We start from the raw sequence: 22,322 nt of genomic DNA, 5'->3' as shown, positions 1-22,322 counted from the left end.
TTTCTCCCTTACCTCTGTAACCGTCTGATTCAAACCTGACTTTAAAAGAAGACATCACTAGCCTGACCAAACAATTTACTACCACGGAAAGAAATATCTGTGACAGTTTGACATTGTCCATAGCCTTGCTGTCGTGTCAAATAGCGACTGGTCTCTCAACATAAACACAAGGGACGATAATCAGACACTCACCAGCTGGTCGTCAAGGTATGAAGTACCAAAATGAAGAAATATTCTCTTCGTTAACTTCTACTGATTGTATCACACATAATGTCCTCAGTCGGTTTAACAGTCCTTACCTTTATGATTTATTTGATATAGGTAGTGTGTGTGCCAAAATAATCAACCAATGGAGATCTGATGAGGTTTTTACCCCAAAAATCACGTTTCGGTTTATCTACCTTACACCAGGATTGAATTGCTTGACTGGCTATACACTTCTTCTCTTTTTTTCTTAATGCATACTGATAATCCTTGTGCATTACTTTCCCTAAGAATCAGAGGCAGTACACAGAGACCTCCTGAGTGGAGCAAAGACAGACACCACAGTACCAGATATCGGACTCAGGAGAACCCACTCACATATGGCCTGGAACCCGGCCAGTACAGAACTGTTGCTCATTCTCAGGCTTCTCGGCCCAGTCGAGGTCCTACTCAGTCTGTTCAAGAGTACCACCCTTCTGTTGACCACCAAAACTTCCCCGTGGCCACCGGCAAACACCACAGTCCCCCAGAGATCCGCGCATCACGAAGGCGAATGACCACTGACCAAATCTATGCAGCCCACAATGAGACGAGGCTAGAGGCAAGCCTGGACGCAAGACTGGAGACCCGGCAAGCCTCCAAAGGAGAAGTCCACACGGAAGGTCTGTTGAAGAGCCGGAAAGCAGTGTTGCCGTCTGAGATCCGCAAGCGAGAAAAGACGGCGGATGATCCTCACAGAGGTCTCAGCAAGCATGTGGAGTGGCAAACTGCTAACCCAGAACAGACAATAGTTAGTCGAGAAGTCGAGGGGGACTGGCATTCACCCAGAGAGCGAAGGCGGGAGAGGAACACAGAGAACATCCGAGAACGAGTGAGGCATCGTCACTCGGGTCATGAGACTCAAGAGGACAGAGTGTTAAAATCAATGCACCCGGAGAATGCCCCAGAAACTGTCAAACATCCAGAGTTACTCGTGCTTCAGACGGAAACCAGAAGGGGTGCTGAGGAAGATCTTACAAGACAGCATCAGTACAACACCTCAAGGAAGCCCCAGGAGCCCAAAGGAGAACACCAGACAAGACAAGAAGTTCGTTTGATGAACGTGGAGGAGGCTCACCAATATGAAGTCTCACAGCCTCAAAGGCAGCAAGAATTCCAGAGGAGCGACTCGGCTGTTTATCTTCAGAAGGGTTCTTCTTTACCTCAGGCCAAGCACAGAAGCAGAGAGGCAGGCGGAGGGCCCAAACCCAAGACGCGAACCCGCTCCATGTCAGACATCGGTATCAGCCAGCATTCTGTCATGTACCGGAGGGAGAGGGCTACCGCCAACCGTGAGACCTCCTCCAGGGCTGTGCCTCCATCAGGGGTCGCTAATGGCGAGATGGGAACATTGGACACCCGGGTGTCGGTGGCACAGCTGCGACACTCTTACTTGGAGAATGCCAATAGGAAACCTGACTTGTAGGTCCGCCGGCATGGGCCCTGTCGTGTTCCGTCGCATGACTAACTCCGCAATGAGATGCTACTAAAATCCACAGTCATGAATGTCAACCTCCACCAAGGTTAATATTTGGGGTGGTAATGGAAGTCCTAGGGCATCCAACATAAATTCAACAAATGATAACATGATTTGATGGATAAGTGTCAGAACATTAAACTGAAAAACCCGGACATCAAATTCTAACCTTGGTTTGGACCTCTAATTTGAAACCTTAACCCTTCTTTGAAACCCTAACCCAGACAAGCCCTAATTTCAAACACTATGCCATGTTTGAAGCCTCAACCCACACTTGAAATGCTAATCATGTAAATTTCTTCTCTGCCGAGGTAAAAGTGTCAAAAATGTTTTGGTCAATTACCGCTGCATGTTAAGTGTGGCTAACTGCTCCCCGAGATTGTTACATTTGCACCCTCAACTGAACTTGTACCGTCATTCTTTTTCTTTGTCAATCAAAGCGAGAGCACCCAATCCTCAGCGATGGAGGCGGACCCTGAGGAGAGTGGCAGGGGGGACCGAGCAGCTCGGAGGCCACGCCGTTACATCACGCCGGGGGACGGCCGCATGTCTGAAAGAAGTCGGACTCAACCAATCACTTCTGCAGAACGTCTGGAAACTGACAGGTGTGCAAAGACAGTCCTCACTCTCTGAGAAAGTTCTTGAGTTATAATCCTGACTAGGTGTTGAAAAGCCTTCATCTTTCTTGACACAGGTCCCATCTCAGTCCAGCACAGTTGCAAGATGTTGAAGGTGATTTCTAATCTGACTATTCACGTACAACCTGCAAACCCTAAATTGAAAACTTAACCCTTGTCCCAAACTATAGCATGACCTGTTTGTATCCCCAAACCTGTCTTGAAAGCCTAACTTTAAAAGCCTAATCTTGGCTTCAAACTTTCATGTGAAACCTTAACTCTTATTTGAAACCCTAAACCTGACTTGAAACCCAATTTCTTTTTCCTCTTTCGCTTTCCAGTGGATGAAGAAAAACTGGACGAGCGAGCCAAGATGAGTGTGGCGGCCAAAAGGTCTCTTTTTAGGGTAAGTGACTTACACTCGTTTGTACACATCTTCATGTCACGTTACGTCTGAAAGTCATTTTGTCGTTCTTGCCAGGAGTTGGAGAAGACTTCGGAGGGTGGCGTTCCCAAGCCTCGCTCTCGAAACGCTGCCGTGGAACGTCGTCTGCGGAGGGTCCAGGATCGCTCACACACTCAGCCCATCACGAGCAAGGAAGTGGTCGACGTTTGCAGGTACGAACATTCACTTTGTACATCCCCACTGGCACTCATACAAGTCGCAACCAATTTATTTTTGTATCTTTATTTGTATTACATAAGTGCAGAGTGTGTCTACTATTGCCACCTGCGCCTGTAGCCGTTGCACCAACATTTTTTTTCTTCATTTAAGTTTTCTCCCCCCACTTTCAAGTGAGCCTTCCACATCATTGCACACTGTGGGAAGTCACACCAGCACCAGCACCAGCACCAGCACCAGTTCAACTGTTGTCAGCACCACTGTGACCACCATCAGGTAACGCAATCTAATGAGAAACATGCAATGGAAATGCAAGGCAGCAAAATGTGATCCGAAACAATGAAACTATAAGTCTTGGTGAAGCAGCATGTGGCTCATCGCCCAACATTATTTAAAATCAAAAGACCTTGCAACCGTAGTTTGCAACACAAACCCTTACCGCTTTTTGGAACGCCAACCCCAAATTTTAAACCTCATCCAAGCTTGAAAAACTACTTTAGAAAACGTCACCTTCAAATATAATCGAATGACATAGAAAACCCTTATTCCTTACAGTACAATAAAAAATATTGCCTCATAAACAATCATCATAATACTTTTATTGACTTGATATTTTTTTTTAAATGAAGATGGTGCACAGATTTCACTCTGTCGTCCCTCATTGCTCATGTGCCGTCCCAGCCTCATCCTCATGAGCGCCTTGCTGCACCTTTTAGGGGAAGGAAGCCGCTGTTTACACATTAACTCACTCGCGATGATCCCCAGCATTCCCGTTTGTTGCATTCCTCACATTCTTACAAGGTCCACATGTCTGAAGTTGGGCACCAGAAACAAGCAAACGTGAAACCCTTCACAACCCATTTCACACACTTCTCAACAAGTGATTTGTTGTTGTTGTAAATCAGAAGCAAAAGGATTATGCCCACTACAAACACTTTGGTGGTCATGCATTTCTCGTTATTGGAAAATTTTCCAAATACAATTGAGTTGTTTCTCAGTGTTTAGCTTTGCGTTCCTACTTTTTTCTGACCAGAACAAAAAGATCACAGTATATTACTTAAATCTTAAAAGCTTTACACAAGCTCACAGTCAACAGTAGAATATGTTTTAAAGTTTTGCTACTGGTCTATAAATCAGTGAATGGTTTGAATCCTGAATAAATTAAGAAAATGCTTATTGAATAGGAACCCAGTAGGTCTCTGAGGTCTGCCAACTGCGGTCTATTAGTGGAACCCGGGTTCGAAACTAAACATGGTGAAGCCGCATTTAGCTGCTATGCTGCACACAAATGGAATAAATGACCAACAAAAGGGAAGTCAGCCCCAAGTATAAATGTTCTTTAAATCCAGGTTATTATCGTTTATACTTTTTCCACATTCTTTTTAAGCATTTGTTTTTTCAATTTCACTCCTGTGTTCTAGTAATTTCACAATGTTAATTTTTATTTATTTCCTTTGCTATTAAATGTCTTTAAATCGTTTTTAAGGCGTTTAAGTATTCCCACTCACTGTTCTATTTCTATTTTTAATACGCTGCTTTTTTTTTTGCTTTGCCTTTGAATGTCTAAAGCTATTTGTTTGTAAATGCTTTGAGCTATTGTGCTTTTGTTTGTGTGAAGCACATTAAGTTGCCTCGTGTATGAAATGTGCAAAATAAATACATTTGCCTTGCCTTAACACTTGGACCCCCGTGTCAGTATCCAAGCAACTCCAGCCCCCCAGGAGAAGGTCCAGGAGAACCAGGATGAAGAAACCCCTAAAGTGGAGGAGGACGACCTATCCACGCTCAGCTTGGCCGAAAAGATGGCCCTCTTCAACCGGCTCGCCCATCCCGCGGACGAGGCGGCGAAGAGTGACACCACCCGCCAGCGCCGCTCTCTCGCCCGCTTTCAGACACAACCCATCACCCTGGGCGAAGTGGAGCAGGTGCTTTTTATCTAAAATATATTCACAAAAAGTAAAGGATGTTGGACTTTTTGGTGATGCTTCAGGATGAATGAGGTCAAATTATCTAGCAAGGTAACAATGCATTTTAGGTTCATCATGAAAGTGAAAAAAAACTAATACCCCGAACTTTTAACTTCATCTTTTTAATATTGATTATAATGCCGGATTATATTTATTCCATAAATAAGCAGCTGGTGTCCTCACAGGTGACTGAGCCTCCAGTTGGCTCCTCAGTCGACCATATTGAGTCCAAGCAGGAAGAACATGTAAGGTCCCTAATGCTGATTGGATGCAATTGAATGAGCTCATTAATAAGCCGCATCTTGTCTCGATTTGGCTCGACCTAGGCTCGTCGTTAGCGCAGATGAGTGCAGTACAGGATTGGCATACAACACACGGCATTGGTGTTGTCATGTAAAGTTTACTTCAACTGGCTTTGTGAGCATAACAAGCATGAGGTGTCTTATTAGGGAAATAGTGCATGTTGGTGGCAAAAGTTGTCTCAATACTTTGTCCAAACGCCACTTCTACTTCCTGTAGGTGTCCGAATATGGATGTATTATTATTTTTTTTTTTGTAATGATGTTTTCTCTTACTGGAGGCACATTTTAGACCAAACCCCAGATTTTTACTGCCTATGTTCCAAGATTTTTATAAATTTTTTCTTCACATTTTATCTTATTTTATCACTTTTATTTAACTCCACTTTTCACATATTTTACGTGTCAAAACCTTTTGCTTTTTTTTTTTTTAATTATTGCAATATTTTTTCTAAACTTCCCTTTTTCATTGACTGTAGGTGTGTCTCAATTCTTTTGTCCTAACACCACAAATTATATCCTACAGCTGCCTCTATACTTTTGTCAAAACTCCAGATTTTCTTCACTTTTTAGTTCTTGTAGGTGTCCCAATATTTTGTCCAAGCCAGACATGATCACATACTGCAGATGTTCCAATACTTTTGCTCATATTTACATGTTCGTAATTCAATTTTTTTTATTCTATCTATAGTTAAAACACAGCAGTCACGTCAAACTAGAGCCCCTCCCCGCCTCCGTGGTCCGCTCTGTGGCAGCTGCCCTCTCCCATGCCTCCGTTACCACGGTAACCGTGACGCCCGCATGCAGCAGCAGCAGCATCGCCTACGAGGGAAGCAGTATCACCCAACAACAGACCCCTGCCGCCACTGCGGACCACCAGGAGAGGGCATCGCGGTACCTCTCCATGACCCAGAGTGAGGGGGACCCAGGCCATCCCAAGCCCCTCCCCAAAATCTCTGAACAACAACTAGGGGTTCTCCCTTCTCCCGCCCCTTCTTCCGGCACTCTTCGCCGGCATCAGGCGGAGGCGGAGGAGGACGAGAAGGAGGAGGCACATCCTAGCCCGAGAGCCCTCGGTGATACCCGGGAGAAGAACGCGGAGGAAGGAGGAGGAGGAAGACAACACCTGGGAGAAGAGGCAAGAGGAGACGGTGGTACCCGCAGCCTAGAACGACTCTCAGGTAGGAGACTACTTTGTTGTCTGAACAAAAGGGAAGAGGAGAAAGGGCGGTGGACTCTCCTCATTACCCTCATTGTGCTTCCACACATCACTGCTTGCCTCAGCGGGGCGCGGTGAAGGAGAAGGAGGGGAAGTTATATTTATTTGGGACGCATCTCTTTAATATTCCGCTGTACCATGTGGATCCCTTTGTCTCCAAAGAGACTGATCTAGCAACACGTTTTATCCTTAAAGTGGCCAGTTGCGGTCAGTCGGATTGCGTCAACTGGTTATGCAAGGGATACAATGCAAGCGTAAAATCCTGGTTATGTGGTCTTTGTTTTACGATCCGGCTCCCATTAGAATCAGTCCCTTGAATAGGTGTTACTGGGTCAGATGAACCTCTGCCAAGGCAGATCAGCACCATACCAGTTGGCAACATTTTAGCGTTGAGCATTCACGCATCAATTAACTGCCACTGATAGTCTAGCAATGTGTTGGCCAGTTCTTTGTCTGTATGTGTGCTGCCATTAATTCACCAATAGTCCAGGGTGGATGTCGCATGCCTTTAGTGTTCGGGGTTATGGTAAAGTGCTCGGCATTAGGCAAACTACGTGACATGTCCGAACATAACTGAATTGTTGTACAGTTTATGGAATTCTGTAACTAGTTTTACTACATCCCTCTTGAGCACCAGAGGCAGTGCTTCAAGCACTGAATGTTCACTTTGCTCATGCGCAATTTGAGTTATGCATCCAAATTAGTCACCTGAGACCCCTGAATGACCCTGGATGGGTGTAAATTACGGTATCACCAGAGGTTCGTTTCCTACGGAATCTTCTCGTATCACCATGAGGATTCAGAGTGACAGGACGGTCTGACAGTCAGTCGGGATTAATAGAACCGTAGTTACAGTCGTAACTTCCGATTTCATGAGTGGGCATCAGTCGGTAACTAGTTTTGCTGCAATTGGAAATTTAAATCGCCACTGCAATATCACAGATGAGCTTTCAGAGCCAAAATTGATTCTGGTCTCAGCCATATCAGTACAGCTAATCATTTTTATACAGTACATTTTGATGTGCAATAGTTCTCAACTATATTTATAATTTTATATCCACCCGTTGATAAAAAGTGACATAATACAATTTCTGATATATATGTTGTGACTTATCCTTTCAGACCTGCAGGATGGCACAGCGACACTGAGACCTTTGCTAACCAAAGTGTCCTCCACAGTAGCATCTCAAGTGTCCAGCATCCAGCAGACCCATCCTGTCATTCAGCCTCCCCCAACTCCACTCAAATCCTTCCTGCTGCAAACCCCCGCAGATTCACCGAAGCCCCAGTTATACATTCAGCCATCCCAGTCCCCGCCAACGTATCCCAAACCATTCACTCCGCCCCAGCAGAGCCAGGGCAAAATTCAGGAACTCCTCACCAAGCCTTACATTCAACCCGACCCTCAGCCCCTGCCCAAACTCCAGGTGCCTCCACCGACGGCGCCAAAACCTCAGAGCTTTCCCCAAGCGCTGGTCAAGTCTCAGTCGTTGCCGCTGGACCACAGCGACAATTACAAAAAGCTCAGTGTCCATTCGATTGATCTACTGTCCCCCACGGGTTCCGCGGACCGGCTGCCTTACGGGATGTCCAGCAAACAGATGTCCATCAAGGAGAGGTAAGTGTGCCAGATGATGGAGATCCAAATACATTGATCATCGTCCTGGGAGGGCTGAGGGCTTTTTGTGGCAGAAATGAAGAAAGGAGTCATCGGAGTAGATAGGAATTGCAACAAGCTCATCACAGGGAGTCAAAGTTAGATATTTTGGGGGGAAAAAGTTAGAGACCGCTAACGTCCTGAAGAGAAATGGTGAGTATATTGGTAAAAGGATGACGAGTATGGATCTGAGCGCAAGAGGAAAACCTAAGAGAAGGTTGATGGATGAACTGAGGGAAGAATCGAGGGCAGTTGGTATTAGGGACAAGGATGCAGAAGATGGATGTCGATGGAGAAGGATGACACACTGTAGCGACCAGTCAAAAAGAAAAAGATTAGAGGCGTAAGAGGTTAGGGTTAATATAAAGGTTACGGTTTTAGGGTTAGGACTATTGTTGGTGAGAGTTCTTTCATTTTTATTGTATATTGTTAAAAACATGAGGCTCCTGGGTTGTGTTAGGATTTGTAAGGTTTGAGTTAAGCGTGAGGGAGAAAGGTTGAGTGTTATTTTTAGGTAAGATTTCAAACGTTTTTGGCTCGGGTGAGTGTCCGATGTTGCTTTCCGTGACAACTCACAAGCGGTTGAAAATGACTGACTGCATTCACTTTTCTGTATCCACACTCACTTAGAAGTGATGACACACTTTCCCTTCTATCAGCTTTCCTCGTTCAGTCGTGCTTGATGTGACCTGAATCATCCTCACCCTTGAGTGATTGCCTCTTCAGGAACTACATGAGTAGTCGTTGTACTGCAGTGTAAATAGAAAGTCTACACACCCATGTTCAAATTCTAGCTTTTGTAGTATAAAAATAAACTTTCCACTATTTATGTAGCCTATTATCTGCACAACTCAAAAGAATTTTGAAAATTAAGTTTTTGAGAGGGGAAGGAAAAATAAACTCAAATACTGCTGTTGCACACATGTACACACTCTTTTGTATCTGGGGACTTGGATCTGTTTGTAATTAACTAATCACAGTCAAACATGTAAAAAAGAGTCAACATACACCCATCACCCTTTAAAGTGCTTCTGATTAACCCTAAAATAAAGTTCAAATGTTCTAGTTAGGCATTTTCTGATTTATTAATTCATTTTTTGCGGAAGCTAATCGCTAACACTGACTGTTATTTTGAACTGTTCATAATTCCGTCCGCTTTGTGTAAGTCCTCAGTTTCAGCTGAAGAACAGCCCCAATCCATGATTCTACCACGACCATACATCTGAACATGGAGTGTGTAGACTTTTCAAATCCACAGAATGTTCATGGAGGGCTCGTCCGAATAACCGTGACCCCGATGCAAGCGGAATGTAACGCCTTTTGATTGTTTTTGAGGCTCTACCCATGACAGGCAATGCTTTTAAGCCACATATTTCAAAAGTGTTTCTCCATTTGTGTCAGAGTGGCCCTGCTGAAGAAGAGCGGCGAGGAGGACTGGAGGAACCGGATCAACAAAAAACAGGAAGTGGCAGACGTGGCGTCCACCGAGGTGCCCCGGCGCCAAGAGGCAGAGCCAACGCATCAGATGAAGGTGTGACGTCACCACGTCGTGACCACAAACACCTCAGATCACGCATTTGCCACATGCCTTACATATTGCCTGAAATATAAATAAACCCTGTTGACAAGACCACCCTCCCCAAATATTGCCCCCTCACTTACCATCCCTTGTATCATCCCCTGCCCCCATCCCTACTCCTCCCATCAGGAGGAAGAGGTGGTCATCCATGACCACTCTGCAGTTTGCGTGTCAGATCAGCTGTGGGTAAGGCCCGTCATTCAGCCATTCACTTGCAAGGGGGGGCGGCCGTGTCATCCAATCACGTTTGTCGCTTGAATACTCTTCCTTTGCCTGCTGTTTGAAGCACTGGTGTGACTTTTTGAAATAGAGGCCAATATAATTTTGAAAACTTGGTCGACAAAAGACCCATAATTCAAGGCCAGAAAAGACTCCCGATGATGTCTATTTTCTAAAAATAAATTAATAAATAATAATTTAAAAAAAGAAATCTTGCCTGAAAGCAGTTTCAATTAGCAATTTGGTAGGCATAATATTGCCTTGGAACACGTATCTGACGTGCGTACTCTTGCATCCTTTCCCATCCCTCCTTCCTCATCCTTCCGCTCATCCTTCCACCTCTCCATCCTCAGGAGCCTGTCTTCTCCTCTACTTTTTCTCCTCCTTTCTCCCTCGGACAAAAGTGTCAGTACATTGACCATCACGCTCAGGTAAGCAGGGTGGCGAAGGATTTTTTTCGGGATTCATCTTAGTTATTTTTAAGCGTTTGACTCGAGTTTGCAGAGGAGGGTTGGGGATTTGGGTTTTAGTTTGAGGTTATGGTTTGGTGTTAAGGTTAGGTTTGTGTGGGCTGGAGCATTAGGGATGGGAGTAGGTATTGGAGTTAATGTTAGGTTCTACGAGCAGAGTAGCAAGGCGCTATTGCAGAAAACAGTAAAAGGCATGCGGCATGCTTTGAATGGTGCCATGTCGTAAACAAAAATCAAAAACAGAAAAGCATAAAATTTCCCTTGGGTTTCTTTAAGGCGTTTTTGTCCAAGTTTTGATATAACAACTATTCAAAACAAATCCCTCCAAAGCGAAACGAGACCATTGCAAAAGTCGAGAAACATTAATCAACATCTATGTTTTTGTTGTTGTTTTAGGCTCAGCCGGCCAGAAAGGAGGACAAGGAGGCCCAGATGACCATTGAGGAGAGGAAGCAGATGATCTCCTTGCGAGAGGACGCCTGGAAGAGCAAGGGCAAGGGTGCGGCCAACGATTCTGGCCAGTACACAGTGGCAGCTCGCATGGTCAAGAAAGGTCTGTAGAAAATTAGGTTTGGGTTTTTAAACTTTGTGAGGCAACATGTACCTCACCTCTAAGGATTATTTATCCACCCCCGCCCCATGCTGTAAACAATTTTACGTTTGTGATCACAATGTTTGGATGAGGGCCTAGCTTGTTCTCTTTTTTTTTTTTTTTTTTTTTTTTTTTGACAGGCCTGGCTGCCTCCTCATCAGTCATCGGGCCGATTCTTTCGCCCGTTTCCACCAAGCTCAAAACTGGCACTGCGGTTGTTGGGAAACCTCAGGAAGGTGCGTTGGAATTTCGTCCTACATCTTAACTATAAGAGAATTTTGTAAATTCGGTAAGATGACCTTTGATGGTATCTGTCCTTACTATGCAGACATTGAAGCCAGAGCAGACATGGAGTCTGATAAAAAGTTGGACAAGTTGGAGACTTTCTTGGGACGACTCAACAGCAAAGGTACATTCTTACATTCTCAGTTAGTTACTTAGTTGTTAGTACTGCAGAGGAACAGATTTCTTTCAACGAAACAATTAGGTAGTTCAGATTGTTTCGCAAGGGTCATTTTTAGCTGTCCGTAATGTTCCCGCTTGTTGTGTCCATCAGTGTCCGAACTACAGGAAAGCACCTTGACAGTCACAGAGAAGGCAGTAAAGGAGGTGATGAAGCTGGACGACGAGATCTTCTCTAACTTCTACCGCCGCGTGGCGGAATTCCCAAACGTGCCCTCGCCTATCGAGCTCAGTGAAGACTTCGACGCGATATTTGGCTCACGGCAGGGCTCCGGCAGGCTGACCTCGGCCATGGTGCGGCACAAGCGCTCTGTGCGTCCATCCAGGAACGTGCAGGCCTCCCGCAACCCCGTCAAGATGCTGGCCGCCCGCCAGGACATACGACACGAGTACACCGAGGAGAGACTCAACGTGGCTCAGCTGGAGAGTAAGAGGATGACCTCCGAGTGTAAGTGCATGGAAGGCACGGTGTTAACATGCACACATCACTTCTCAAAAAACTAATAGTTAGTTTGCTAGATAACAAGTCAGTCCTTTAGTCGCTAATGTTAGTTTAGTTAGTCAATAAATGATTAAGTGCAGTTCATAACTTTGTTTGATTGTTTGTGACTGAAGTTACCATATTTTGTGGGCCATAAGGCGCACCTGTATATAAGCCGCAGAAAATCTTTTTTGGGGAAAAAAAATTAGATATGAGTCGCACCAGGCTATAAGCCGCAGTTTTCTATGTTGAAGAAAAATTAGTTGTTCATTGCATGTGCAGAACAATTTTGTAGTGTGAATGCACATAAAGGTACATCAACAGTGAATTAAAACAGAACAGATCCAAGAGAAAAAAAAAATTGAGATTTTTTAGCGTATTTTCTGAACTATAGAGCACCCCTAGTGGTGAAAGAAAAATCCACAGAAAAGCCGCACCGTTGTATTCTCAGCATGGTTCAAAATCTAGGAAAAAAGGAGCGGTTTATTGTCCGGAAAATACGGTTGTAACATTTTTGAGTTCCTGCAGTTAGTCAAGTTAGTGATTAAGTACATTTAGTAACTGCAGGTGCTGTTAATTTTTGGGGGCAGATTCTCACTTAATTAATGCAAAAAGATACCTTGTTGGTTCATAGTATTAAGCTGAAACCAATTCAGATTTTTTTTTTTAGCAGGGTGTTGCATGTTTCATGGAGGAAGCCATAACATATTTGTCACAGATCTAGATAACGGTGCAGCTTGAGGAATTTATTTTGGCTTTTCCATGAGGTCCTCTTGTATTGGGACCACATTTGGCAGGAACCTACCAGATCCAGTTGATGTATCTTCTGTGAAGCATAAAAAAAATTAAAAATTGCTGTATGCGTCTACTTAACAGTGGTCGTCCTCTGTGTTGCAGTGATTAAAAGCTCCGAATATTCCGATGCGGCTCTGGCAGGTCTGTCTAGTAAGGAGAACTACAGCACCGTGAGTTTGCGCAGCGTCAACGTAGCGGAGACGCCCACGTCCAACAACAGCGCAGTCCCGTACAAAAACGTCATGCTGCTGCAGATCAAAGGTAAGGAGGTTCTCACCCGAGGTACCCACCCAGGCTCTTGTCACACCCGCAATATTTTCTTGTAGGCCGTCGCCACGTTCAGACCAGACTAGTCGAGCCGAGAGCGTCGTCACTGAACAGCGGGGATTGTTTCCTGCTGGTGACGCCCGAGCACTGCTTTGTGTGGATAGGAGAGTTCTCCAACGTTATCGAGAGGGCAAAAGTGATCTCTATTTCTACATTACATTATGATGTGCAACTCATCATTACTATAAGCATAATACTACAAATTGATGGATGGATTTTTTTTTTTTCATAGGCGATGGATTTGGCCATGTTCATCCAAACGAAGAAAGATTTGGGTTGCAGGGCAACGAAAGTACAGACCATCGAGGAAGGCGCCCATGTGCAGAGTCCAGATTCACAAGAGTTTTGGACCATCCTCGGGGGACAGAGTGACTACCAACGTAAGAAATATTCCAAGTTTTAGCGCCAAATGGAAAAAAATCATGACATGTTTCCTGTCTGGGTGATTAGCTGCCGGTTCGCCGGAGGAGGATGACCGCTTTGAGAACGCCATCGTGGAGACTAACTGCATCTTTCGACTGCTTGATGACAAACTGATGCCCGATGATGATGAATGGGGGAAGGTCCCTCGCTACTCCTTGCTATCATCCAAAGAGGTCAGCACCTGTGCACCAAAAACACTCGGGACAACCCTTTTCCGTAAAACATCCATCCCCAAAGTCAACATACCATGGCCACATTCTAATTTGATGAAGTTTCACTGTGGCTCTTGGTCTGCGCTCCAGGTGTTGGTGTTGGACTTTGGCAGCGAGGTGTACGTATGGCACGGCAAAGAGGTGACGCTTGCCCAGAGGAAGGTGGCCTTTCAACTTGCCAAACACCTCTGGAATGGTACCTTTGACTACACCTGCTGCGACATCAACCCGCTAGACCCCGGAAACTGCAACACCCTAATACCAAGGTATCTAATACTGGATTATTGATGGGAGCTTTAAAGTCACTGGTGTCCGACACAGGTGTTATCGTCACCAGCGCGATACGTCTAACACAATGACTAAAAAAAGATGAGCTGATGGAGAACCAAAGATAGAAAAAGGAATAAGACCAACTAAGTTAAACTGGTTCACCTTGAACAACTTTTTCCTCATCGTTTGACACAGGAAGGGCCAAGGCCGTCCCGAATGGGCGATATTCGGCAGGCTGACCGAGCACAACGAGACCATCTTATTCAAGGAGAAGTTTGTGGACTGGTCCGAAGTGAAGCCGCCACTATCGCCGACAGAAGTGAGCGAACAGCAACCAGAACAACAGGTTTGCATCTAATAGTTGTTGTCTTGGTCAAATTTACAAACCGCAACTATGAGTCTAAAAGATAGCTTTTTAGCTTTATTCACCGCTGGGCTGTTTTGCCAGAAATCCACGGGGCGTGAGTGCCGGCCGTACGATGCCAGCCTGATGCTGCCGTTCCTGCAGTCATCCGTCGCGACCATCTTGGATGGCGTGAATGTGGGCCGCGGCTATGGCTCAGTGGAAACGGAAGACCACATGAGGACTCAGGAGCTCAGCACCGTCTCGGTGGACGTGTGGCACATCCTGGAGTTCGACTACAGCCGCCTGCCCCGCCAGAGCATCGGTCAGTTCCATGAAGGTGACGCCTATGTGGTCAAATGGAAGTACATGGTCAGCACGTCAGGTAAGTCCTGCCTTTCATTCTTGATTCTCTTTTGCACATACTGGTTGATTTTAAGATTTTTTGTTTTAGTGGGACGCAGAAACAATCCAGAGGTGAGGAGCAGCGGACCGGGCAGAGAGAAATGCTGCTATTTCTTTTGGCAAGGTCGACACTCCACTGTTAGCGAGAAAGGGACGTCGGCGTTGATGACAGTTGAGCTGGACGAGGAGAGAGGGGCTCAGGTACAAATACAGGACGATCGCATCCTTTTCACGTCGCTTGTTGCTAGGTAGAGTTCACAGGGCTTGTGCCTGGCCTATGGTTCCCTTTAAAAAAATAAAAACGATATGCTCTCCATGTTTCAATGATAAATTAGGCAATGAGGGTCACTTGCCCCTGAACATTAACAACAATTATTTATTTATTATTTATTTTATTTTATTTTATTTTATTTTTATTTTTTTGTGGTCATGTCATTTGCTGACAGACAGAGTTCATTGAGGCTTGTGATTAGTTCACCGGTCCATAAAAATATTCACATTCCCAACCTGTGATGCAGCAATATGTTAGGATCTCTGTGTGAAAGTCTTTTTTTTTTTGTGCTTCCAAGGTACAAGTTCAGCAGGGCAAAGAGCCTCCGTGTTTCCTGCAGTGCTTCAACGGCGGGATGATAGTCCACGCCGGGAAGCGAGAAGAAGAGGAGGACAACATCCAAAGTAAACATTTTTAGTCCATGATGCGTGTCCGTCGATTTGTGGCATTCACCAGCTTTTGTTTAGGCGAGTGGCGTCTGTACTGCGTCCGTGGCGAGATGCCGGCAGAGGGCTACCTGCTGGAAGTGGCGTGTCACTGCAGCAGCCTGCGCTCCCGATCGTCCGTGATCCTGCTCAGCGTCAACAAGGCAGCCATCTACCTGTGGCATGGCTGCAAGACACAGGCACACACTCGTGGAGTGGCCAGCACGGCGGCGATCAAGATCAAAGAACAGTATGGGGTTTTTAAGTTTTGTCATATCGAAACGGCATTATAGTTGGATTTTTAAATGTAAATTGAACACACACACATATATACAGTTCAGTATATACATAGTGCTGCAACAGATCAAGTCATGATTCAGACGGGATCACGGATTTTGAGTCACATACCAAATCTATTTTTTTCAGATCAGCAAAAGAAAAAAAAAAGAGATAAATAGAATTCAAGGTGCATTACAAAGCCATCTAGGCCCACGATATTGAAGAAGTAAAAAAATCTTATGAGACTTGTGTCTCTTCAGGTGTCCTCTTGAAGCCGGACTCCACAGCAGCAGCAAGGTGACCATTCACGAGTGCGATGAGGGGGTGGAGCCGCCGGGCTTCTGGGAAGCTCTGGGACACAAGGACAGGAAGGCCTACGACTGCATGTTGCAAGGTGACATGCACGGATATGATAAATAATATTGACTTTGAGCTTTTGTCCTTGAAGGGATAGTTTACAATCCCATATGACATCATATTTCTCACCTCAGACGAACACAGGGCAATATGCTATAGATATCGCTTCCATGAGGAGTTTAGACAAAGTAATGGGACACATTGGGGAAGTGAAAAAAGTTCAAGCAAAAGTATTGGGACACTTTCAGCAAGTGATAAATTGTAGAAAATGTGAAGGTTGTCAAAAAAGTATTGGAACATGTATAGGAAGTGAAAAGAGTTTTGGCAAAAGAATCAGGACACCAACAGGAAGTGAAAAATAAACGAAGGGTGGTATTTGGTCAAAATTATTGGAACACCTAGTGAGTTTTAACAAAAATATTGGGTCAGCCGCTTCAGGAGGAAGCGTAAAATACATATGAGGCTTGGACAAAAGTATTGAGAATGTTAGAACATGAAGATGAAATTTTGGCGTTTCAGCAAAAGTACTGAGACACATTCAGGTTAAAAAATTATAAAATACTTTTGACAAAAGAATTAACAAACAAGAAGTGAAAATGTGGCGTTAGATGACATTGTGACAACTTCATATTTTTCTCAGACCCTGGAAAATTCAACTTCACTCCGCGGCTCTTCCAATTGACCAGCACTTCAGGAGAGTTTGTGGCGACGGAGTTGTTCCACCCATCCCGCGCTCCAGACCTCGTCAGTTCGCTGCCCTTCCTGCAGGAGGAACTCTACAATGTGGCGCAACCCGGTGAGGCTCGTCTCAAGGCCAGTTTTCACCTTTTTTTTAGTTCAAGTGTGAACTAAAAGAGTACTGGACTATGTGTGGGTTCCCCAGCGTTGTTCCTGGTGGACAACTTCCACGAGGTCTACCTGTGGCAAGGCTGGTGGCCTCAGGACAGCGAAAGCACTGGATCAGCTCGCATCCGCTGGGACGTGGACAGGAAGTGCGCCATGGAAACGGTGCTTCAGTACTGCAAGGGTAATTCCCGCTTGTAAATATAAACGCAAACATCCTAACCTTCTGCAACCCTCAGCTTTATAGTAACCGTAACACTTGATTTTAGTTTAGATTTTTTTTTTCTTTTTTAATCACGTCAAGTGTTACAGTTTTGTATCAACACCAGGACAACCAAGATTTATCATCCAATGACACGTGAAGGAGAAACCCCATTGAAGCATCATAAAGATTATTAGGTGGAGCCTATGGGAATTTAAATGCATTTAATTTAAACACAAAAAATAGAAACAACAGCATACAATTACAAACTGAAATTAAAAAAAAAACATTGATACTAGTTATTGGGTTCAATAATATTTATTTTATTTTTTTGCAGAGAAGAGTGACAGGAACCCTCAGAAGTCTTACCTGATACATGCAGGACTGGAACCGCTCACCTTCACCAACATGTTCCCCAGCTGGGAGCACCGGGAGGATGTCGCTGAGATCTCAGAAAGGGTAATGACACGTTCAATGGCGGTCCTAGCTTGCATTTGAGACCCCCCCTTTTGCTTCCCCCCGACACTACAACAAACATATACATGACGACGATATTCATATTTTCTTAGAAATATATTGAAATATAAACAAATTAGAAGGCAGCATGAATAAAGATTGATTTAAAGGTACAAATCTTGTTATAATTATATTCCCTGAATGATTGCATATCTTACACAGAATACAGAGAAGAGAATGCAGTGCATTTTGTACAAAAGAGCTTCTCCTTAAATTGCAATTTTTGTGGCTGCAGGAAGCAGAGGTGTGCAACCAGATCATCCTGGTGGAGGACGTGCTGGCCCGACTCAGTCGGAACACATTCCCACTGGACCAGCTGCGGACCCGGCCACTCCCGGAGGGTGTGGACCCACTACGCCTGGAGATCTACTTGTCCGACTGTGACTTTGAGGTCGGGAAAATGTTCATTGAAATTTTGATGATGTGACCCGTATGGTTGTCAACTCAGAAATATCAGACAAACGAAATATTGTGCACTTTTTTTTCACATTTCAAAACAGTTCCCAGGTGTCTTAATAATATTGATATTATTCGGTCAAAATACACAAAGGATGAGGAATTACAGTACACTTAAAATTCCTGTAAAGTTAGCAGCGGATCTGTGAATATGGTACATATCAGGGTTACAATTTTTGCATTTTTTTATTTCCAGTAATAGTTTCCACCAATCAACAACTTCACTGAACGTTTGACGATGTGCTAATTAACAAATTGTGAGACAGCGAGGCAGACAATAAAAAATGTACTCATTATTAAAAACTCACTTTTCCATATTATGTTCCCTTTAACTCTCACGTTTCAGAGCAAGTGCTGATGCGTTGAGGTAAGATTACCCTTTAAGCTCTCAAACTGCAGTTGCACATTTTTGACCTCCCTTGAAATATAACAAGTGAACAAGAGAAGTGCATTGTGGTCGTCTGCAGCCATGGAATTCCTAGCATTCATCGCCTTCCAAACTATGCTGTAAAAACGCCCGTGTGTCACTCTTGTTCTTCCTGATGCTCACTTTCCTCCCAAGGAATGAACGAATGCACCTCTGCCACACTGTACGACGTGAAGCATGACCAAGCACATGAATGCTGGATAGAATCATTTCACAGAGATGTTTTTGCATGGCACATAGCGCAAGAATTCACACACTTTTCTCGAGCAACACTGAAATGTCATTGAAAATGATTGAGCCTTTCGAAAAATAACACCTTAAATGATTAAATAATTAATTAATCAAATAATTTTTACTACATTAAAAACATGTCATGTGAGCTCACCATGGTCTGTGCGTGTAATGTATTGTGGAGAAAATAAATGACTTGACATCCCCTTTAAGAACATTGTTATTAAATAACCCACAATATTTGAGTAAATTAAAAATGTAAATTGAATTCACTTTATTGGAATACTTAGTTAAAATAATTTAATGTTGCTTATGATGTGGAAATGTATGTGTTTTTTTTATTTATATTTATTGGTTTCATATATTATGTTAATATTAATATATTTTAGTTTTTGTAAATACACCTGTTTATTTTTTTTTTTTACTTTTATTTCTGATACTATAATGTACATTGTTTTCATTAGGGACAGCGCAATGGAATGTTTGCCTCGCAGTTCTGAGGTTCGGAGTTTGAATTTTCACTCTGGCCTTCCTCTGTGCTTTTCTCTCTATGCTTGCGTGGGCTTTCTCACGTAATTGTCATGATTTTTTTGTTAACTGCCGTCTGTGTGTGTGTGCATGTACTTTGCAGGAGGCTTTGGAGATGAAGAGGGATGAATACGAACGTCTACCAGGGTGGAAACAGGTCAACTTGAAGAAGGCTAAAGGACTGTTTTAAGCACGTTACAGAAAAAAGAGAGAACGAGAGAGATGGAAATAGACAGGGAAACGGTGTGAAGACTTGAAAGGCACTTTCTGTTCTGCGTCAGGACATCGCAACACCAAACGTGTTGGTTTTTGTGGACTTGACACCACGTTGTACAAGTACAGGTGTGCACTTTTGGCATCAAAGTTGTAATGTAAAGGTTTGATTTAAAATGATGTATAGTGCCTTTGCTTAATTTCCTTGTGTACATTTTATACAAAGACATTTTAGTGTGACGTCCTTTTGGCATGAAAACATAGAGAATCCAAAATGGAGTCATCTTGTGTCTCCTGCTTAATAAATGAAAGCACTTTTGAGCCCACTTTAACTGATTGAGATTTTTTTCTTAAGCAGAAGTATGTTGTTTCCAGAGCTGGGCAGTCTGTCCCGGGGGCGGAACGGGGTCAGGGAATGACAATTTTTATGAACAAGGCCGGACGGTTTTAAGTTTGGAATCGTACCGAGATAGCGGCTGGAGGGCAGGGGACTGACCGGCAAAAAAAGGGTCAAATGCCCAGCTCTGGTTGTTTAAATGCAATAAATAATTAAATCGTTCAATAAAACAATGACAATAGAGTTAAATTAATAATAATAAGCCCAAAAAATGTTCATACTTTTTCAAAATGACACCAAGTTGAGTTTACTTACCAGGTGCAGTAGCACTACAGGTGTCCATGTCAGGATGCAGTAGAGATAAAGTGCAGTGACACAAATGAAACTTTTCATCCTGAAAATGTGAGTATTGAAGTGGTTGGAATGGAAAACTATATGAAATGCCGATTAACATTCTTATCATTGACTGTAGACAGTTTGAGATGATTCACTTAGATAGAAATCCCCAAGAAGGAATTTAACAACTTTATCTAACTGACGAAATAGGGGGATATTCTCAGATTCACACTTTTGAGTTGAGGATAAATATTAATACCCTAATCTTAGCAGTATGTGGAGAAGGAGGCCCCCATGACTGTCTGCACTGCTTTCTCAATAAAACCATATTCATGTCATAAAACATTTTGACCAAGACACCAGAAGAATACAACTGCTTATAAATCGAATAATTTAAATGTTACATAATATATTATTGTATATACAGTACTCATTGTATTCTTTATCTATTGCTTATTATTATTATTATTATTATTATTATTATTATTATTAATATTATTATTATTGTTATTATTATTATTATTATTATTATTATTATTATTATTATTAAATCGTTAACTCATTACACCAGACGGAAGTGCGCGTCTGCAAACCCGGAACCCTTTATTGTTTCGTGTGGGGGCGGGAGCAGGAGTCACGTGACGCTGATAACCACATAAAAGGGGCAGTAACTCCTTCACCAGTCTCTCTCTCGTCCTTTTTTGGCACTGGTCGCGGTCGGACTGTGGGGTTGACCGGCTGGTGAACACTTTTCACCCGGTATGTTAAAGATTTACTTCATTCTATGTGAGACTAACCTTTAATTTTTTTGTCGTTTACTCGTGTTGGTTCCTTTAATGAGTCATTTCGTATTGAATTGTTGGCGCGTTTCCTGCCTCGGCAGCCCACCTCGTGGGTGTTATGCCGCCGCCTAACAAGATGGCAGCCTTAGCTCAAGTGAAGCATTTCAAAAATATTGCACATTTTAAATTGTGAAATATTTCCTTGGCTAACTTTTTTGTGGAGTACAGTGCTACCATTTTAGGTAACCCAGCGCTGATTTTTTTTTTTTTTTGTAACGCACAACCTGCTACAGCGCTCTATTTGGACGCGCGTCAAACAAAATGTCGTCTTTTAAGCTTTTTAAATTTTCTTTTTTGGTCAAACGTTCAATGATGAGTTGCATACGAGTTCGTGTTTCAGCTGAGTCTGATGATTATTCTTTACTGCACTGACGCGTTTGACCACATTACGTTGTAGTGGGGTGCTTGTTTTTAAACGAATTCTGTTTCTAATGCCCCCCCAAATTTCTTTTTTTTTTTTTTAGGTTCTCTAAATTGACTTTGATACTGTGGTGAGTCACTAATCGCCCTTTGCCCATCATTATACAATTATGGATGTATAATACTGCTTTAACATGCATTTCTTTTTTTATTAACAGGGATGTACAAAGCTGCACCAGAACATAGAGCACCATCTGCTGAGACGTTTGGTCAACACGCCAAGAGTATTTTTTCCATATTAATGTTTGTAGTTAAGTCGCTGTCATACACTGAAGAGATTTAAGGAGATGAAATAAGGAATAATCTTAAGGAGTGTAAAGATTTTTCTAAGGACCTTACAGTCAATATTGGCCAATGAACTATTGCATGTTTTGTAGTAAAGTCCTACTCTTAGGAAAACAATTCAAGACAGCTTTGTTTCACATAGCTCATTCCATGGTTGTGAAGAGTATAACACGACCCAACTTCAGTGTTCTCTTTTCTGTACTCAAGACATTATGACATGTATCAGTGGTAATTTCTTTTTTATTTTTAGGTAGGAATTTTTCTTTTTCAGTGGTTTCCTCAATACTGCGTGGTCCAATTGAACACGTTTCGTGTGCATGCTTCTGTCCAATAAAATTTGAGTTTGAAACGTGAATTTTTTTTGTGAGCGGTTTCATGACTTTGCCAGGTCATATTTTCTATCTAGAGGAAATTAAGATGGAAACATGATCATGTAATTGACTGCACAATCTGGGGCTATGGTATAGCGCTTTAGAACAAATAAGTGTGCAGCAACCCTTAAACGCCTGCTGCAATTTCTTTTTCTTTCCTTACGCCGTCACACATCAAGTGATCCATTGTTTTTCAAATTTGTTTACTTTGCACTAATGCATATGTATTTAATTACTGAAGTCTGAAATGTTTTAATTGCGTGAATGGTGGGTGTATTATTTTTTCAACAGCTCGGTTTATTTA

The 22,322-nt window shown here is 43.2% G+C and overlaps 1 protein-coding gene and 1 long non-coding RNA gene across 9 annotated transcripts in view; both read left to right on the top strand.

The window, feature by feature from the left end:
• The window catches only part of LOC148326134 (supervillin-like), a 29,102-nt gene extending 9,349 nt beyond the window's left edge, over positions 1-19,753 (top strand). For 3 of the 8 annotated variants that reach the window (XM_088310723.1, XM_088310724.1, XM_088310718.1), the window contains 31 exons: positions 2,161-2,325; positions 2,415-2,452; positions 2,679-2,743; positions 2,819-2,955; positions 3,113-3,235; positions 4,656-4,884; positions 5,917-6,406; positions 7,567-8,062; positions 9,503-9,632; positions 9,810-9,866; positions 10,253-10,330; positions 10,766-10,922; positions 11,102-11,197; positions 11,290-11,370; positions 11,518-11,871; positions 12,802-12,960; positions 13,026-13,162; positions 13,259-13,406; positions 13,477-13,622; positions 13,752-13,927; positions 14,127-14,277; positions 14,380-14,659; positions 14,729-14,880; positions 15,249-15,354; positions 15,418-15,625; positions 15,915-16,048; positions 16,652-16,807; positions 16,895-17,038; positions 17,394-17,515; positions 17,808-17,963; positions 19,318-19,753. In XM_088310723.1, the coding sequence (XP_088166849.1) occupies positions 2,161-2,325; positions 2,415-2,452; positions 2,679-2,743; positions 2,819-2,955; positions 3,113-3,235; positions 4,656-4,884; positions 5,917-6,406; positions 7,567-8,062; positions 9,503-9,632; positions 9,810-9,866; positions 10,253-10,330; positions 10,766-10,922; positions 11,102-11,197; positions 11,290-11,370; positions 11,518-11,871; positions 12,802-12,960; positions 13,026-13,162; positions 13,259-13,406; positions 13,477-13,622; positions 13,752-13,927; positions 14,127-14,277; positions 14,380-14,659; positions 14,729-14,880; positions 15,249-15,354; positions 15,418-15,625; positions 15,915-16,048; positions 16,652-16,807; positions 16,895-17,038; positions 17,394-17,515; positions 17,808-17,963; positions 19,318-19,404 (5,158 nt within the window). In that variant the 3' untranslated portion in view covers positions 19,405-19,753. Of the gene's footprint in view, positions 1-495; positions 1,666-2,160; positions 2,326-2,414; positions 2,453-2,678; positions 2,744-2,818; positions 2,956-3,112; positions 3,236-4,655; positions 4,885-5,916; positions 6,407-7,566; positions 8,063-9,502; positions 9,633-9,809; positions 9,867-10,252; positions 10,331-10,765; positions 10,923-11,101; positions 11,198-11,289; positions 11,371-11,517; positions 11,872-12,801; positions 12,961-13,025; positions 13,163-13,258; positions 13,407-13,476; positions 13,623-13,751; positions 13,928-14,126; positions 14,278-14,379; positions 14,660-14,728; positions 14,881-15,248; positions 15,355-15,417; positions 15,626-15,914; positions 16,049-16,651; positions 16,808-16,894; positions 17,039-17,393; positions 17,516-17,807; positions 17,964-18,374; positions 18,396-19,317 lie in introns of all 8 variants that reach the window. The other 5 variants (XM_088310720.1, XM_088310725.1, XM_088310719.1 and 2 more) reach the window with 5 other exon arrangements.
• A 1,006-nt stretch (positions 19,754-20,759) lies between these two features.
• Positions 20,760-22,002, top strand: LOC148326133 (uncharacterized). The gene is made up of 3 exons (XR_015846078.1): positions 20,760-20,859; positions 21,407-21,433; positions 21,521-22,002. It is a non-coding gene; the product is annotated as an uncharacterized LOC148326133 (long non-coding RNA).
• The last annotated feature ends 320 nt before the right edge of the window (positions 22,003-22,322 follow it).

This window comes from Idiotropiscis lumnitzeri, chromosome 12 (assembly GCF_059441095.1).
Source record: "Idiotropiscis lumnitzeri isolate Australia: NSW breed Sydney's pygmy pipehorse chromosome 12, RoL_Ilum_1.0, whole genome shotgun sequence".
NCBI classification, from domain to species: domain Eukaryota; kingdom Metazoa; phylum Chordata; class Actinopteri; order Syngnathiformes; family Syngnathidae; genus Idiotropiscis; species Idiotropiscis lumnitzeri.
Note: the sequence above shows the minus strand (reverse complement) of the source record. Positions and strands in the feature narration are given on the sequence as shown.